Here is a 17,023-nt window from a genome sequence, read left to right on the forward strand (position 1 = left end):
GAGGCGTTGGAGAGTGCTCGGCTCTGGGATGCAGCAGGCAATGCTGCCTGGCACCTGGTTCCCATTAGTGCTGCTCGTGCCTGCGTTCTGTTTGATAAAACTGCTCCTGTTGCCTGGCTCCAGGTGATGGGGGAGACTGTCTTGCTTTCAGAAGAGAATAATTAATTACACACTTCTAGGGATGTTCCTCCTGAAATTATAGCCTCTTTTTTGAGGTGGGGGGAAATGAAGCTTAAACAAATTCCTTTTGTCCTCCTGTTTTTTTCCCTCTTCTCTACAGACAAAGATATGAAAAGAATTTTGATATTAGAAGGAAAATAAGAAAGCAGATGATTCTGTAGTCAACTTTATATATCTGGGACTGTTTCTTTGCTAGGAGGTTAGGCATTAAATAAGGGCTCTTCAGAGCTGAGTGCCCTAGGTTTTTAAAATGCAGGTTGGAGATGGAGGATCACAGAAACTTGCACCCTTTCTGGATTAGACAGAAGATGGTGTGCAGTGAGCTGTTAGCAAAACAAGATTGTGCTGTTAATGTGCCCTGTTTACATGTTCTTCCCTGCCTACTGTGTTGGAAAACTGCAAGTAGAGTCCTGTTTCTATGCCCCTTTTCTTATACTATCTTTCCAGCTTGGCATCACAAGAGCTGAAAGGGGTGAGTGAGGCGTTATCTTGATTTTTTGCGTGCTGAAACTGTTCCATGGAACAATGTGAATTGTTAGTGGCAGAAATAATGGCCACAAGCAATGCAGGTTGTGTTGAAATGGAATGGGGAAATGAGTGTTCCTGCTTAGCAACAGCATCCTACTTCTGGTATACCTATTAGCTTCTACTGGGAAGTTAGAAGTTGCAGTTCCCGTAGCTGTTGCAATGTGTCTTGCTTTTCATAAACTTGATCAGATTGTTGTGTATTGGGTTTTTTTTGGATGTGTTTACATTGGTCTTTGCCACAGTGGTGGTAGTGTAAGTGGATTTTTCTGGTACAAAGGGTTTGTAGCTGAACTTCTGCTTATGTAGAATTTATGGCTGGATCTTAATGTCAGCTGCTGAAAGCACTGTAACAACATAAGTGCATACTCCACCAGAAGAAAAACAGGCTCTTTCTGCTGGAGGTTTCTTCCATGGCGGGTATGGAGAAAGCCAACGGAGCAGACTGTTGTGTGGGCTTGGTGGCTGGGTGGCAGTACAGTGCATTGGCGTTAAGGATCCCATCTGCACCTACTTCTCCCTTTGGTGCATGCTGTCTGGTAGTTTTTTCTGGCAGAAGCCCGTAGTACCAGGATTTCCATCTGAGGGGATGCACCCAAAATAGTGGGGGAGGGAATTGTTAATTTGCTGCTTCTATTTTCTCTCCAATACTACAGGGGAAAAAAAAAGTCTGTCTGATGTGCAATTGCTCTCCCCCTTCTGCTGCTAGAGCCTCAGGGCAACCCTTCCAGGCAGGCAAAACTGCTGAGTGTGCACCGAAGTTTCCAATGATTTCAGAAGAGCACTGACCAAGTGGAAACTTGAATTAAGGCTACTCATCCCTGTAATTGGCATTCATATTTTATGAAGCTGTATTTCAGCTTGGTAGTTTGCTGAAGAACATCTGAAAGAATATAAATCCTGTGTCCTTGTTTACGCTGCCGTTGTAATCTTGTGCTAGCTCCTGCTAATCTGCCGGGAAGGGAGTGGGGACATTGTTTGGGTTTGGAGCAGGGCTGCGGTTTTGAGATTCCAGGATGCTGAGTGTCGTTCCAGGGACAGGCTTGGATGCTGTCCGTGCTGGAGGCTCTATCGTGGGACGCTAATGAGCAGGCTGATGTTCAAGTGTGTTGCTATTTTCTTTGGGTTAAAACACTGTTTGCCTTCTGCTGTAACTGCTTGGCAGCTGGCATGCTGCAGTAGAGTACGAGTGTGTGTGTATATGTAGTGTGTGTGTGTCTGTATACATTGCATACATACACATGCATGTTCCACCATAAATTCTGTAATTAAAGGTTTCCTTGACCCAGCATAGAATAAGGTGGTTGCCTCCAGCTGGTCCCAAAAGCAAATTGCAATTGCATTTTCTTCCTGAATCCTGCATGAAACGTTTTGCCTTCAAAACCAGATTGCAATACCACCTGTATGCCCTAATACAAAGTCCTTGTAGGCGTGCGTAAAGTTATCTTGTTAGGATTGGTGTTGCACAGACAGGGAGAAGGAGTTGGTTTCTGTTTTTAAGAACTTACTCTCTGATAGCAACACTTTGAAGGAAGAGGATAGAGAAGAAATGGCAGTACAGCTACAAATGCATTCATGTTTCTCTATGTTCCTGGAGCTAATAAGCAAATTTCTGAGTCTTGACTTTAGTTGAATTCAGTTTTCCGTACATGAGAGAGGGGGAGCTGGGCCTTCAGAAAACTGAAAATATTTTGAGTAAGTGGCCCAAATGTCTGACCTAAACTTTAGCCTGTTCCTTTCTGTGCTGTTTGGCCAAGATTGGGGCTGAGCTTTCCTTGGGGATGCAGATGGGAGGTTCCAGTGCAATCCTGCCTCTGCCCTGCTCTTGCCCACCCTTTAACGTTCTTGTTGATCTGATTTCAAACTGGGCTCTTGCCACTGTTTAATATAAACCAAATGTAGCAAAGGCAGTGTGTTCAGACTTGTTGAAAAACTTGCATTGCTTTTGCCTGGCTATGAAGTTCTCAGAAATTCCTGCATCCCTCCTGGATGGATGGTTATTGCAGTGCCCAGCCTATGACAGTGATGGGAAGGTCTCGCAGCCCTCCTTCCCCACTGCTGTCCTCTCACAGATGCATATATAACCTCTTGCTAGGGTCTGCTAGGGTCTGTCCTTTTGCTCCCTTTCCTTTGAATTTCTATATAAAAAGCTCTTGGAAACCCACAAAATGGGGTATGACTGGCCTTGAAACCAAGTGTTGTGCAAGAGTCTTTTTATGGCTGGCATCAGTCAATTATTCACTTTAGCGATCAGGGATTTGATCATTGGATTGAAAACAACGTGGCAAATAGCAGAGTATTGCACTTCCTTGGTGCGTTGCCCTTTTGCATGCACTGCTTGTGGCTGATGATCAGCACTTGGATCTCGTTGGTCTAGTCAGCATCGCACCTTGTGCTGCCATTCCTTGCAGCTAGATCTTCCCCTCCTATCTGAGCAGCAAAGTTGTTTTGTAGCTTCGATCAAATAATACATCTGGGTTTTACGGAGGATCCATGGGCCTTTTTTTTTTCTTTTTTTTTTTTTTTTGAGAAATAAGCTTTATTTTCACATAAATTCATAAAACATTAAACTTTACAGCAGCACACTTACCACTTGCACATACAGGGCAAAAAATCTCATCTTTCCAAGCATCTGCAAAGAATTCCATGGCCTTAGGTGCAGCGTGGAGTTAGCCTCTCCGGCAGACCCAGCTTGCAGATGTTTTCCTGCCGGGATCTGGGATAAAAGCAGTTCTGGGGGAAGCGAACAAATCCAGCTCTGAGCTGAATACTAGGAAAAGCTTCAAGGTCTCTTAAGATGATATCTATGGCTAGTTCAACACAGCTGATGAGCCACATGCCAAAATCTTAATGTCCTGTTGCACTTGGCTACCTTCAGCACCAGGCAGGACTCCTTAATGATCTCCTCATTGGGTTGCACCTGGGGATGCTCCCTGTGATGACCCTGGGACTTCATCTTTGTGGCTTGCCTTGATTTCCCCAACAGCAAAACCTCCTTGCTGGTAGCCGGAGGTGGCCCCGCAGAAGCGTTGCGTGGGACTGAAGAGCCACCCAGTGGCTGTCTCCCACAGCCTCGTGAGCAGCCCGGATCTGTCTGCAGGATACTGGTTTGGGCAGTGGTTGACAGCTGGCTAAATGTCTATTTGCTGGTCTGAACAGCCTGTTACTGCAGTGATATCACCTCTCCTTGCATATAGGTGAAAGATATTATTAAGCAGCCCATGACCTCTGGTTTGCTGTAATTGCCAGTTCTGCTGCAGTCAAGATTTATTTCAAGAGCAACATCCTTTTTGCTGCTGTAATCTTATTTTGAAGACTACAGCAATTTACTTTCTGCTTAGTAATCTAATAGGCTGCTTCTGTAGTCAAGTTGCTGATGGTGTTTGGCTTTAGAGATGACTGGTTTGCTGTTGACTTTCTAAATCAGCACTAGGTACAGTATTTGGCTTTGGCAAGCCTGTCTGTGTTTTAGTATGTGAAAACTGAGTATCCTTGGTGGAAAGGACTGACTGAAAACCTTGCAGATCTGTTGATGCTCTCCAAACTGCATAATATTTTTTGAGTGAAAAAGCTTTTGGTGTAGACTTGGATGAAAACCACCCACGAGCATGTTGGTGCTCCTCTACTTCATATTGTGGTACAATCTACAGTAAGGCTGTTTCTCAGTATCCTTTAAAATGTTACTTCTTTAACTTTGCCGTATGTCAGAAGACCTTAATCTTACGGGAGTACACTTGTATTAAATTTTGAACCTTTTGCAAATTAATTTGAAGTTTATTCCCTGAGGAGACTGTTACTGGCATCTGTATCTTCAGGGAACACCCGTGTGCCCCTCTGCCTGTTTTGGGCCAAAGAACCCGAAGAAAAGCCTTTTCCCTTGGCGCTGATTTGATTGCCATGATGGGCATATGGTGTGCTTTGTGCAAAGTCAGGGGTAGCTGTAAAACTGCCTCAAAATAGTCCCTGCTCCACGTTGCCTCTGGTATGGCTCGGAGAAGGTGCTGCAGAAAGGGTGGGAGAACATCCATGGTCCTGGATGGGCCTGTGACCTGCTGCAGGACTGACCTGAGCAGATGCCTCCAGTGCTGCAGGGTCCCAAGTGCCTGAAGTGTCGGCTTTGGTCCACAGAAAGGCAGCACGTCTTGACAGCTGGGGGAAACCCAGAAGGACTGGGAGCGAAAAGGAGTGTTCCAGGTCCAAAAAAAAAAAAAAAGGGCTGGGACTCTGATCTCAAGGAAAAACCTGGTTCTTTCGCCCTCCCTGCAAAGTCTCCCCCCTCCACACCCACCTTTGTGCCTCTGGAATTTAATAAAGCGGGTGACTCAGTACTAAATATAAAGCCCGCTTCCGGTGTCATCTGCCGGTGGCTCATTTCCTGCGGCTGACATCAGCGGAGCCGCCAATTTTTTTTTTTTTTTCTTTTCCTTACGAAACGGCGAGGCGGGAGATGCCCCCGGCGCAGCGGGCCGGCCGCCTGCCTCCCCGCTCCGAGCTGCGGGGAGCTGGTCGGCGAACTCCTCCGCTGAGCCCTGGCAGAGCGCGGGTAAACCGGGCGACCCTCCGCTCCGCCTGGCGCTGCCGTCGTGCGCTAGTTTGCAAGTATTTTTCTTTCTTTTTTTTTTTTTAAGTAGACTAAATTTCAGCCTCAAATGCATATGCAAGCTTGCTTTTTCTTTTTTCTTGTAATCAAATAAGCATGAACCTGACTGATGTCTTGCTTTCCTTCTGCTAACGAGCTCTCTGAAAGAGCAGCTCGGAAAGCTGTTAAGGTAGAGATCTAACCAGAACAGATTTTTAACTCCTCAATTTATCAGTTGTCTTAAGGTCAAAATTGCGTGTTCCTCGGTTGTCAAATCCATTTATAGCTGTTTACATTGATGGAATTTACTTTGCAGTTGGTCAGCAGCACGAGATGAAGGCAAGAAGTGCATGAAAACCTCAATTTTTTTTTTTTTTTAAAAAAAAGAAAGCACAGAGGAGAGCGTGTCTATCCACTGCACAATTCCTGTTTAAACCCCTTATCTTTAAAAGAGAACCTGCACAGGGCTGGAGGAGAGGAGAGTCTGGCAGATGGGAAATGCTGTAGCTGAGGATCTTGAGGTCCTGTGTTGATCCTGGTCAAAAATGAGATTGTGACTGACCCATCACCATTGCTCTCTAAAGCCCTGGCTGGTAAAGCGGGGTATTTGCTTTTGGACAGAATAGACTATTTAGATTACTTGGTTTCTGTTCTAACTAGGTTTGTTCATTTATTTATTTATTTATGGGGGGTGCTCTTGAAGCCTTGGTTGCACTGAACTGCTATTAAATAGTTTAAAAAGGAAAAAAATGCAAGAGGCTTGTCTGCAGCGCTGCAGGGCAGATGATCTAAGTGAAAAAGTTTGCCTTAAAAATGCTGGCATTCCTACTTCTTGTTTCTCATCTTCCTCTTCTCCAACCAGCAGAAGTGACGTGCGGCAACTCTGCGGGCCGGGGCGGGAGGTTGGGCCAGCTCAGCGGCGGGGCTGGGACCTGGGTGTTCCCCAGGTGCCAGCTCTGGGGCCGCTGGCCGCTGGTGCGGCAGGGGCTGGGTTGGCTCCTGGATCTCCCGGGCTGGGTGGAGCTCAGCCCTTGGCGTGGGATAGGACTGGTGCACCGTGCCAGGGACTTGTTTATAACCGTAGGTTTCATCACTTATCGCGTGCTGTGGCCGATGCCAGTGTGACTTCTCTCAGCACTGCTAACTAGGAGTAGGAAAGACTTCTTCTGGAGGAGGCAGGTAAGCCAGGGCAATGCCTGGAGTGCAGGAGGTGGCAGCTGTCCTCTCCTGGATGGTGGGACTCGGTGCTAAGCTGGCAGAGCTATGGAGTCTCACCCAGTGGTAGATGAAGGCTGGGGCTTTTGGTGATGCCTTCCTCCCTGTGCTGTCATCCAGGGGTGGCGAGAGGAGAGGGATGAGACGCCTCCTGGATTACCCTCTCTGCTCGCCCCTGTTAGAGCTGCTGCGGTTCTTGTTGGGTAACTTCTGGAGGGCAGATGAGTATCCGTGGCCTCCCAGCGAAACTTGGCAGCAGGAGCCCGAGAGGAGACGCCTCCTTGTGCAACGATGTGCTTGAAGGATCCCATGCTGCTTTCCTCTGAGCCTGGGTCGTGATGTGCAGTGACATCTGTAGCTCTCCGGCTCTCTTTGGGACAGCCGCTGTCCCATGACGGGCGCAGTGTGCTGCCAGCAAGCTGGCCTTCGAGGCAGGGTAGGGAGGTCTTCGTCCTACGTGTGGTTTTTCTGTTGCAGTGACTAAATTGTGAAGAGAGCGGAGATGTGCAGTTTCCCTGCTTGAGATTTTGCTGTTTCAGAGCTGGGTTGGTTTTGGTGTGTCGCACTCAGGACCCTGTGACCTGGTTGGTGCACCCCAGCCCTGCTGACGGGGACTAGGGAGCGGCTGACCCCCTTGCCTGCTTTTGCAGGAGCAGAGGTAGCTTTGGCTTTGTGCAGGAGACTAGGTGGCTTTGCAGCACGGTGTTCATGGAGTTGTTGCCTCATCAGAGGAACATCCTAGCTATAGTTGTTTTGTGCTTCCCTGAAAGGCCCTCCTAGAGGGAGGAAGAGGAGAATAAACTGGTATATTGAGCTGACTCCAAAACTCCAAAGCTGCTATTTCGGAAGCGGGTGGGCACGTTTGCCCAGGCGTGCTCTAGGAAGCGGGATGGGAGTGTCCAGGGCACTGCTGGCTGCCGCAGCCCAGCTCGGCTGGTCACGGAGCGTGATGTGCCCATGAGTGGTGCTGGCACAGAGCAAATGCTATTTTAGCTTTGAGCGTAATTGCAGGTTGCACCAGCAGCGCTGGAGATATTTGGAGAGTAAAGCTGCAGATGTGCCAGCTGTCACTAATCGCCTCCTCCGCCTGTGGAGGATGGGCGCGTTTCAGTGCTGCACGGGCACAACTTCTGCTCGCTCTGCTCGGGCCGCGCTGCCTGGCGGTGGTGGCCAGAGATGCCCGTTGCCTTTCCGGCGGAGGGGACAGTAATCGCTATTAGCTGTGTGAGCTGCAATGCTTTTAGCTAGAAAAAGAAAAGCGAACGAGGAAGTTCTGCAGACCTGTGCGTTGGTGGCTTTGAGTTGTCCACCTCTGCTGTGGAGATCTCCCACCTCCCAGGGCTGCTTTTCTTTCCCAGCAACCAGAGGCAAGGGGAGCAGAGGTTCTTTGCCCTTCCTGAAGCAGCTCCTGTCCCTTTAACAACTCTCACCTTGACACTTCTGGTCTTGATAAAAGAAGGTAGCTGGTGAGTTGGGTTTTTGCATGCCCGCTCCAAACCCAGAAGCCCCCATGAAGCCTCAACGCTTCCAAAAATGCTTCCCCCAACTTGGGGGTGAGCGTTTCTACCGCGGGACGTGCTTCCGAGTCCAGAAAGCCCCTGGTGCCTCGGCCGCTTCACCTGCGACCTGTTTCTTCCGTCTCGCTGCGTGTGCCGTGGGGCTTGAGGGCCGTCTCGGGTGGGAGCAGCCGGATGGGGCCCCGCGGCCCCCAACGCGATGCCGAAAGCGGCATCCGCCATGGGGCAGCGTGGTGGCCGAGCGGCCCCCCCAGCCCTGCCTGGCGCGCCGGCGGAGCGCGCGCGTCCCTCCTAAGCCAACATCGTTCCTTTTAAGCTACAGCTGCAATTCTGGGCATAAAAACCACAGTTTTGGTTTTTGATATATTTACCGTCCTGAGGAAGTTGACAGGTTGTGGGTTTTAGTGGTTTTTTTTCCTCTTTTCTTCTTTTTTTTAAATACCTCTTAAAACTGAACAGCTGGAAGCCGTTAGTGCCCAGATGATGCCCAAGAAATGGGACCAGATGATGAATCACTTTCCTGGCTGTGACAATTTAAAAAAGGGAGAAAAAAAAAAAAGGAGGGGGTGGGGGGCAATGACTCAGTTCGAGTATTTTTAATTTTTAGGATGGTCGTGCGTTCTCCAAATTCTTCACCAACTTCACCAGTTTATTAATTGGTGATATTCCCACCTCCCCCTCTTAGTTACGGGGCTCAGATGGTGTGGACTTAAGTTGGACAAAAACTTGTGAAACGTGTAGTTATTGCCTGGAAATCTCACTTTGCCCCGTTTGTGGTTTATTCTGTTCTCGTGTATCGGAATAGAGTGTATATTGGAAAAAAAAAAAGGGAAAAAAACCCCACTTGCTCGGCGCCGTTCCTTACTTGTGCCTTTCTGCTCGGTAGCGGATGTGCGCCGCTCGCTCCGGGCTCCCGCCCGCGGGAAGGAGGGAGGGAGCGGGCGGGCGGCGCGCGGGGCGGGCGGCAGGAACGCTGGATTTCCAGCTCGGCGCCCGCAGCCGCCCTCGCCGCGGCAGGAGGCAGGTGAGCGGGGCGGCGGCGGCGGCGGGGGGCTCGCGCCGCGCTCGCTCCGCTTTCCGGCCGCCCCCGCAAAGGCGAGCGGGTGCCGGCGAGCTGCCCCGTGACCCGCCTGGCTTTATTTTTCTTTCCCCTCCTTTTTATTTATTCCTCCCACCCCCCCCAACCCCCTTGAATCCTTTCTGCAAAATGCAATGCTATAGTTGATAGAAAAAAAAAAAGAATAGCTCTGGCCAAAACGAAATGATTTAGCCTGGGCTTTGATTTAAGTGGGAATTAGCTGCGCGCTGGGTTAGAGGAGCCGTGCTCGCGACCGGCGCGGGGACGGCGTTTTGTTTTCCGAAGAAGCCTCTGGGTGTGTCTTCCCAGAAATCCCCGTCTGGGGCACGTCTTTCCCAATCTCAGCGTGCCGTAGTTGGTTTTTTTTTTTTTTTTTTTTTTAATGGCAGTAGTTTTTTTTAAATATAAGCCGGCGGGCTGCGGATGTGCGATGCCGAAACGCGTGTCGCGCAGGAAGCGCGAGGAGCTCGGGAGGCTTTCGGGAAGCGGTTGGGCGCCGCGGGCTTTCCCGGGACGAGGCTCTCGGCCGTTTCAGCCGCCGCGCGGCGCTCGCCCGCTCCCGGCGAGAGCTCGTTACCTTTGCTTCCGCTCTCCTCCCCGTGGCGAGGAAGGTTATAGGGGAAGGGGGGGAAAAGCGCGGGGAGCAGCCTGCCGCCAGGGCGACCCCGGCTTGGCGCCGCCGGCAGCCTCGCGGCAGCTCGCCGCTGCTGTTCTTCACCTAAACCGGGAAGATCGATGCTTCGGCTTCCCGTCGGGGTCGAAAGGGGCTTCACCACCACCTCGAGGAAGAAATAAAGGGTCCAGTTGACAGGGTTTTTCTCCCGCTTCCAAAAGCCGCTAGAGCAGCTACGCAGCAACGCTGATTTGTTGCAGTCCGGTGTTTCTTGCTCGGAATCGAGTTATTTTGATTTCTTTCCGTTGTTTTCAAATACCTTCTGAACAAGAATTCCAGCAGCAAAGAACGGGCGGAAAAATATTTTTTTCTGTGTATCAGTAGCTCTTTCTAGCAAGAGATTTGTTAGGTGAATTCCTGTTTTTAAGAGGCTTTTTAAACATAAACTGTACCTTAGACGCGGGAATTATGGCTTCTAAGTGGTTTGCTCCTTATTTAAGGCGGCATTCGCGGCCACGCTGCTCTCCCGGCGTCTGTAATCGGCAGGAGAGGCAGCGGTGTCCGGGCCGTGCAATTTCGGGACAGCTCCATTTGCTCTCGGGCTGATACGACAGTCTGCAAAATCGTTCGACGGCGGCCGCGTCCCGCCAAAAGGCCACGCAAAACCAGCAGAATGAGTAACGCTTCTTGCTTTCTCACCGAATATTGAGCATCAATGATTTTACCCTCAAAGCAAAACGAGTGCAGGCTGTAGCTGCTGCTGTCGAGCACGCGCGTGGGGGGAGCTCGGGGGTGGGCACGGGGGCCCCGGCCCCGATCGAGGGTGCCCTGCGCTGGCTTTTGGGCTTGGCCAGGGCGGGTGGGTCCTTCCAAGTCGCTTGTGGTTTAGGAATGGAGCAGGCAGAAGGTTAATCCTCTGCTTTATTTGGGAGCCTGCAGGAGAACAAGAATTATTATGAGAATAAGAATTTCCTGAGAGGCTAGCATGATTTTTTTTTCCCCCTTTCTTCCCAACCCCCTTTATTTTTCTCTCTGCCAGAGCCAGGAATTTAAATCAAGCTGTCTAAGTCTTGGCCCACTGACTTACATAAGACCACCTTTTTCTCTCCTCCTTTCTTGCGCTTGAGTTTGAATTTTCTCTCCTAAGGATTTTATAAGCTTATGCAAGCGCAGCCGGGGAGGTCGGTGGGCGGCTGCTCTCCGCCTGGAAAACGAGCACTGCCGCTGCTTCGACGGCCTGACCTGCTTGGGCCCTGGTCCTCAGTGCCAGGAGCCCTTGAGACCCTGCAGACCTCTCCATCACTTACCCAGCTTCTGTCGTCTTTTTGTGCTGCAGTCCTGCAGGATTTGGCTCTCCTGTGAGCTGGGCTTTTAACGAGGGGCTGATTCCTGTCCAGTGCTGCGAGTTGAGATTTGTCGACCAATTTCGAGCTTTCCGTGGATGCGGGTTGCAGCTTGGTTCTGGTGGAGGGCGCTGGGCCGTGCTGACGGTATGGTGGGTCTGGCTGCACGGGGGAATTTGAGGCACGTGAACTGGCTGCTGGGCCAGCAGTTGTCACGAAAAGGATTTAAAAGATGATCAGAGCCGGGGAATCTGGTGCCCTCCTGCAGGGAGAGAAAACAGCTTGTAAGGAGTAGAGGGGTGGTGTAGTGGTTATCCCCTCTGCTTTACATGCTGAACGTCCTGGGTCCTAATGAATTTGGCAGGTTGTTTTTCTGCACAGTGGCAGTTTAGCGGTGTAACAGGCGGTGTAGCAAAAGCTCTCGGGCTGCTCCCAAGGGAGAACACCCCAAAAGCGACATCTAGGAATTATCCTGGTTGGGGGGGACTCGCTCTTGGATCAAGTGCACGTGCTGCACATCCCGCTGCGAAGCTGAAGCTGCTGTGTGCAGATCTCCGGTGGCTTTGTTTGGGCTGGACCAGAAGAAGGAGCCAGCTGGGTGCCCAGATAACGGGCGGTGTCCGTCTGTCCATCCTCTCCTGTCCACGAATATATCCAAGCACAGCACAACCCTCCTCCTGGAACTGGGAGGAGGATTTGAGGCGAATTGCAGGGATTTTCCCCAAATTACATGTCACTGTGGCGTGTGCCCTAGGCGAGCGGGTCCTGGCGGGCACGTGCTGGGTTTCCCAGCTGCAGGGTGAACCCAGCTCCTTGCTGCACGGCTGACGGATCCGAAAGGGAGGCGTCTCTTTGCTGGATTAGCAAAGGCGTGCGGATTTTTTTTTAAGTGCTTTTCATTTCCTAACGTCGACTGACTTGCCCTCTCATGTCTGGAGCCCTTGTCCTGAAAAGACAATAAAAACACAAGTTCTCCTGAAAGGAGAAACACGTACCGGGTGAGTCATGGTTTCTAGACCAGCCCTAACTTTTATTTATTTACATTATATATATATATATATATGTGTGTGTGTATGTATATCAGCCCTAACTTTTATTTATTTACATTATATATATATATATGTGTGTGTGTGTGTATGTATATATAATGTGATATATGATAGGAAAAGATATTAATATACCTTTTTCGTTGACATTTTGGTATGTCTTTGTTTGCCTGTTTGAGTAAACAGGCTGCTGCGGCTAATCAGTCAGTTGTTGCGATATTAAACTGGGAGGGGTCCGAGAGTGCTGGAGCGGCTCAGAGCTCGCTTGGAGGGCGGCTTCTCCCATTTGGATCCGGAGTAAATTCCAGCCTTCTTTCTGTTGGAAGTGCTTGACTCCCTGTCAGGAAATACTTGGTTGCCATGTGTTTTTATAAAATTGAATTAATTTGCTAGCTTTCAGGATGATGTGCAAATGCCTGATTTTTTTTTTCCACATTTTATTTTATTTTATTTTATTTTGGTGGTGGTTGTTTTGCTCCTGTTTGAGCTGCAGTCCTGGCCCCGTGGCAGCAGGGCCTGGGGCTGACCTGGCGGCAGAGACCCAGCTTTTCCTCCGGGGCTCTGGCTTAAACGAGCACCGGGAAATGGGCTGGTTTTAATAAATAGCTTTAGTTCACTTGTTCCTAGACGCTTATAAAGCCCCTGAAAAAGCAGGCGCCAAGAGGGGTTTGCTCGCGCTTATTCCTCATCCCCAGCTGCTTTACAGCTGTTAAAATACAGGGATGGCGCCAGCTTACGTGACCTGCTGCTACTGCAGGTCTATTGGGGAGCAAATAATCTCCCCCAATCCAGTGACTGCAATGTGTTTGGAGGCCATAAAACTTCTTTACATAAAAACGGGATGCAGCCCCTATCTGGGAAGGCAGGCGATACTGGAAAACCCAAGATGCACTTAAAGCCGTTCTGATCCGCAGCAAAAAGCGACGTTTTTGCAGCACGGACTGGAATCTGCCGTCCACCAGCCGCTGTCCCGCAGGGCTGCGTTGAAGTGTAAAGTGGCCTTTGCTTTTCGTCCTCGGGGCGTGGGAAGAAGTGAGAAGCAAGCATAGGATCCGAAGTGGGAAAATCTTCCTCACGCGCTGTGCCCGTGTGGATTAGCCCATCCGTCACCAGGGTGCAGAATATTCCCTCCTTGAAATGGGAGTTCGTCTCTGGCCGTCGCTGCACGGCTGGGCAGAGCTTTTGCTGCTGGTAGGAATAACTGTGACGCTGGAACCGAGGCACGTGCCCTGCGTCCCAGGGGAGCCGAGCTCGGTTTCGTTTCGGAGTTGCTGAGGTCGCTTCTGCACGCTGTGTCTCGGCAAGGATGCCAAATCTGTTTTATAGACTTGCCAACCGAGCTGACGAGCATAGGGGCTGGAATGTAATTTTTAAGTGGAGATGCACTCAAATGGCTGCGAGGCATGTCCAGAGTGTGCTATTTCCCTGGAAAAGTCAAACAGCAGTTTGCTTGGGAGCTCTGGGCTTAAAGTGGTGTTGGCTGCTCGTTATGGTGCTAAAGATGTGAGGAGATATCAGCAAATTAACTCTCAATAAAGTGATTAGATAATGACATTACTGGAAATCTCTTTATAAGGGAAGTCCTAATGGTTTGAAAGTGAAACAGTAAAAGTGAGGATGGGGGGGCAGTATTTGTGAAGGAGGGTTGACTGAGTTTTCTTGCCTAGCAGCCGATAGTAGAACTATTTTCTGCTTGTTGGCACCAGAAGATGTGTCCTTGCGCCGGGCATCACACTTGTGCTGCCTGGGATCTTCTGAGCGTCCCTGCTTTGCTCCGTGCTGGAGGTCTCTTAGCTCTCCTGTCCAGCAGGTCGTGCAGCTCTTCTGCTGGCGCACTGGCAATCACCAGCCAAAATCGCCTCTGCTTTTGATACCCAAGTTCTTCTACCAGTGGTGAAATTGGCCTCACGTACCATGTATCAGGCTGCTTTTACATTTGACTGCCTTGCTGAGCAAACCCTCTGTTCCCTCAGAAGAAAACTACCCACGTTTTGGTAGCGTGAAGGGAATGGGTGACCATGGGAGCACTAAGGAGGAAAGAGCTGGTTCAGCAGCAGAAGTAGATCCTGGCCAGGCAGGCTGGGCGTTCTGTGAGACGGGCAGCGTTGCATGCAGTGTCCATGCATCTTGCAGGGAGTTGCACGGTAGCATTTCCTTACTTAGACCAACCAAGCTTGTCATTTGTGGCATAGCATGAAAATTCACTATAGCACTTTTCTACTCTGTCAGTTCATCGCAGCTTTGCTGAGATTCTTCCCCCTGCCCTATTCCTGCAATATAAGTCTGGTGATGCAGTTTGTTTGGTCTTGCTGTCAGTGGCTCTGGCTGCTTGGCGTCTCGTCCTGCCTGCGGGCAGCGTTGTGGATGCTCAAGAGGGAGCATCTGGTCTGCTTTCCTGCAGCTCTCTGCAGTGATGCAACTTCTTGTTGACTCTCTGTGCTTTTAGCTCCTGTCTGCGCTGCTTTCCCAGGGTGCCATGCATGTCTATCACTGTCCTCTCAAGCAGGTTCATGCTTTCCAGATCAAATAATACGTTACAAAAAATTAATATTTTCAGCTACAGGCAAACTTTTGTTCTAAACCCAACGAGTGCCAGTGAAGACAACTCAGAGCTTTAGGCGAAGGAGGCTTGCTAATTCGAGTAGACATTTGGGAGGATGAACCTTGGTCGTCATTCAAGCAACAAGCTGGGCTGTTTGGGATCCTGCCTTCCATAATGGTCTATAAACTTGAATTCACCAGTCCATAAAGCTGAGTTTCTCCTTCATCCTCTTGCTTACAAAGGAGTAGGCAAGCCTATTCTCATAGGCAGAGGAGGAAACCTTTAATTTCTCAGCAACTATTTCTCAGCTTATACCAACTGTAGCTAATAAAGTTGGAAGATCTTGGGATGCAAATCTCATTTGAAGTTGAATTGAGCCTGCCCAGATGCCCATTTGCAAGGACCCTGAGCTACAGGCTAGTTACACCAGCGTGTGTACTAGGTGCTGGCTGAGTCCTTTGAAAGCCATCGTTCTGTCACTGCTGAATTTATTTACTGGTTTCTACAACCTTGTTCATGGAAAGCCATTGCATAGGGGACATCCTGCCTGCAAGTCCCATGGATCAGTGATTTTTGTAGTTCATGCTGGTGAAAGTGCTGGCAAGCTCCTGATGCTCTTGTGAATGTCCTGGGAAAGAGGACGTAGGCAGGTCCCTGGGCCTTTGCCCATCCTTGTGTGGGTGGTGGTGCCTCAGGGTGGTACCCACCCAGTGGAGTAACCACCATGAAGTGCACACCTCATGAAGCAAGCCCCTCATCCTCTCTGTTTCTTAAAAGCCCCTGAAGCTATGCTGATCTGATTGAAGTGAGGCTTCTGCGTGCTCCTGGTTTAAGTGGGTGCTCTGCATTTGCTTGCAGTGTTCCTGCTGTGTCTCGCTCAGGAGGGCGGACAGCGTAAATAACCTGTTGTTTGCGTGTCTTCCTGAGAAGCTGATTCTGGGAAATAGGTGGTTGTTTATTCAAGTGGTTTGCTATTAGAAAAACAAGCTGCTTTTCCTTTTCTGCAGACAATGTCATGTATACCGCTTCACGCAGAAAGGCCGTCTCTGGGTACTGGTGAGAATCCTTACCTCTGGGGCAGCTGTGCTCTCGGGGGGATGGGCATGCAGGTAGAGCTTTCAGCATCTATTGCATTAATACTTTAGATTTCTGTTTTCTTCAAAGCTGGAGAAAATCCCCAGAGATGTGCAGTTGTATTTTTTTTTTTTTTTTTTTTTTTTTTTGTCTGTAGCGGATACCTTAATGTGTGCAGAGCAATGCAACCTGTAAAACAAATACACAGAGCTAAATATTAACAAGGCTAATGGGATTTCTGACTTGGGAAATGCACTCCCTACTGTCTTCTGAGTTTCACATCTGTTCTCTTAGTGGAAAGATAAACGTGGCTTGAAGAACAACAGTGACATTAGTGCTGACTATTGCTGTTGAATATTGCAGGTGTTTGAATGCAACTGGATTTCACGCTATGTCCCTTTCCCTCTTTAGGTACTCCTTAAGTTCATGAGATGGCCAACACCACCCAAATCTCCAAGGATGAGCTGGAGGAGCTCAAGGAGGCCTTTGCCAAAGTTGGTAAGTCACCCGTTGCCTGTAGTTCTGGCCAGCAGCAGGGAGGATGCCTTGCCCTGGTGTTGCTGTGTTTGAAATGGGTTTCTCCTACTCCTGTGAGCATCAGTGCCAACAGGGTATGGGCAGTTTCCCGCTGGCCTCATCTTCCTCTGCCTGCCTGGGAGCCCCTGAACAGCCTCAGTGCTGCTGGCTTGTCACAGAGGTTGGAAGGGACCTCTGGAGATCATCTAGACTTCGGGCTTGCACAGTTCTCGGATCTGATGGTGGCTTCAAAAATGGAAAGGCTTGTTTTGCTCCAGGCTGGCGGCAGCCCAAGGGCATGGGCAGCCTGGCGAAGAGTCTCTCCCATGTAATCACGTGGCTTTTTCACCACCTGTCAGAGGCTCTGCCGTCTCAGCAGGGCCTGGGACACGATGTTTCCTGCAGGATGAATACTCTGCTTGGAAGCTTTCCCTGAGCGTGTGTCCTCTTTCTCTCGGCTGGTTTTGGCAGTCTGGCTTAGTTTGGCAGATGGTGGGCGGAGGTGCTACATTTCTGGTTTGTGCAGGTGCATTTGAGGCACTGAGTGTGACAAGCCTGCAGGCAAAGCCTAATCACCGACTGCGTACCTGGCCGTTCAGGTAGTAGGCATGCTCTGCGGCTGCTTGCATGTGCGTTGCCCTCCGGTGGCTCCGTTTCTGTAACAGCCAGCCTGGCTCCAAGCAGCCTGGGCTGTGCCCCATTGCCTCCAGCTCTGCCTTCCTGCTTGCTCTCTGTGCTGGCATTCGCAGCCTCCCCATGGCAGGCTGATTCAGGAGGCTTAAATGGGAAGAGAAC

The 17,023-nt window shown here is 50.0% G+C and overlaps 1 protein-coding gene across 6 annotated transcripts in view; it reads left to right on the forward strand.

Annotated features, from left to right (window-relative positions):
* PLS3 (plastin 3) overlaps nt 1-17,023 on the forward strand; it is a 46,938-nt gene that overhangs the window by 10,734 nt on the left and 19,181 nt on the right. For 4 of the 6 annotated variants that reach the window (XM_062584325.1, XM_062584327.1, XM_062584324.1 and 1 more), the window contains one exon: nt 16,124-16,210. In XM_062584325.1, the coding sequence (XP_062440309.1) occupies nt 16,144-16,210 (67 nt within the window). In that variant the 5' untranslated portion in view covers nt 16,124-16,143. Of the gene's footprint in view, nt 1-9,019; nt 9,041-12,028; nt 12,049-16,123; nt 16,211-17,023 lie in introns of those variants that run through there. The other 2 variants (XM_062584329.1, XM_062584328.1) reach the window with 2 other exon arrangements.

Source organism: Rhea pennata, chromosome 11, assembly GCF_028389875.1.
Source record: "Rhea pennata isolate bPtePen1 chromosome 11, bPtePen1.pri, whole genome shotgun sequence".
Lineage (NCBI taxonomy): Eukaryota > Metazoa > Chordata > Aves > Rheiformes > Rheidae > Rhea > Rhea pennata.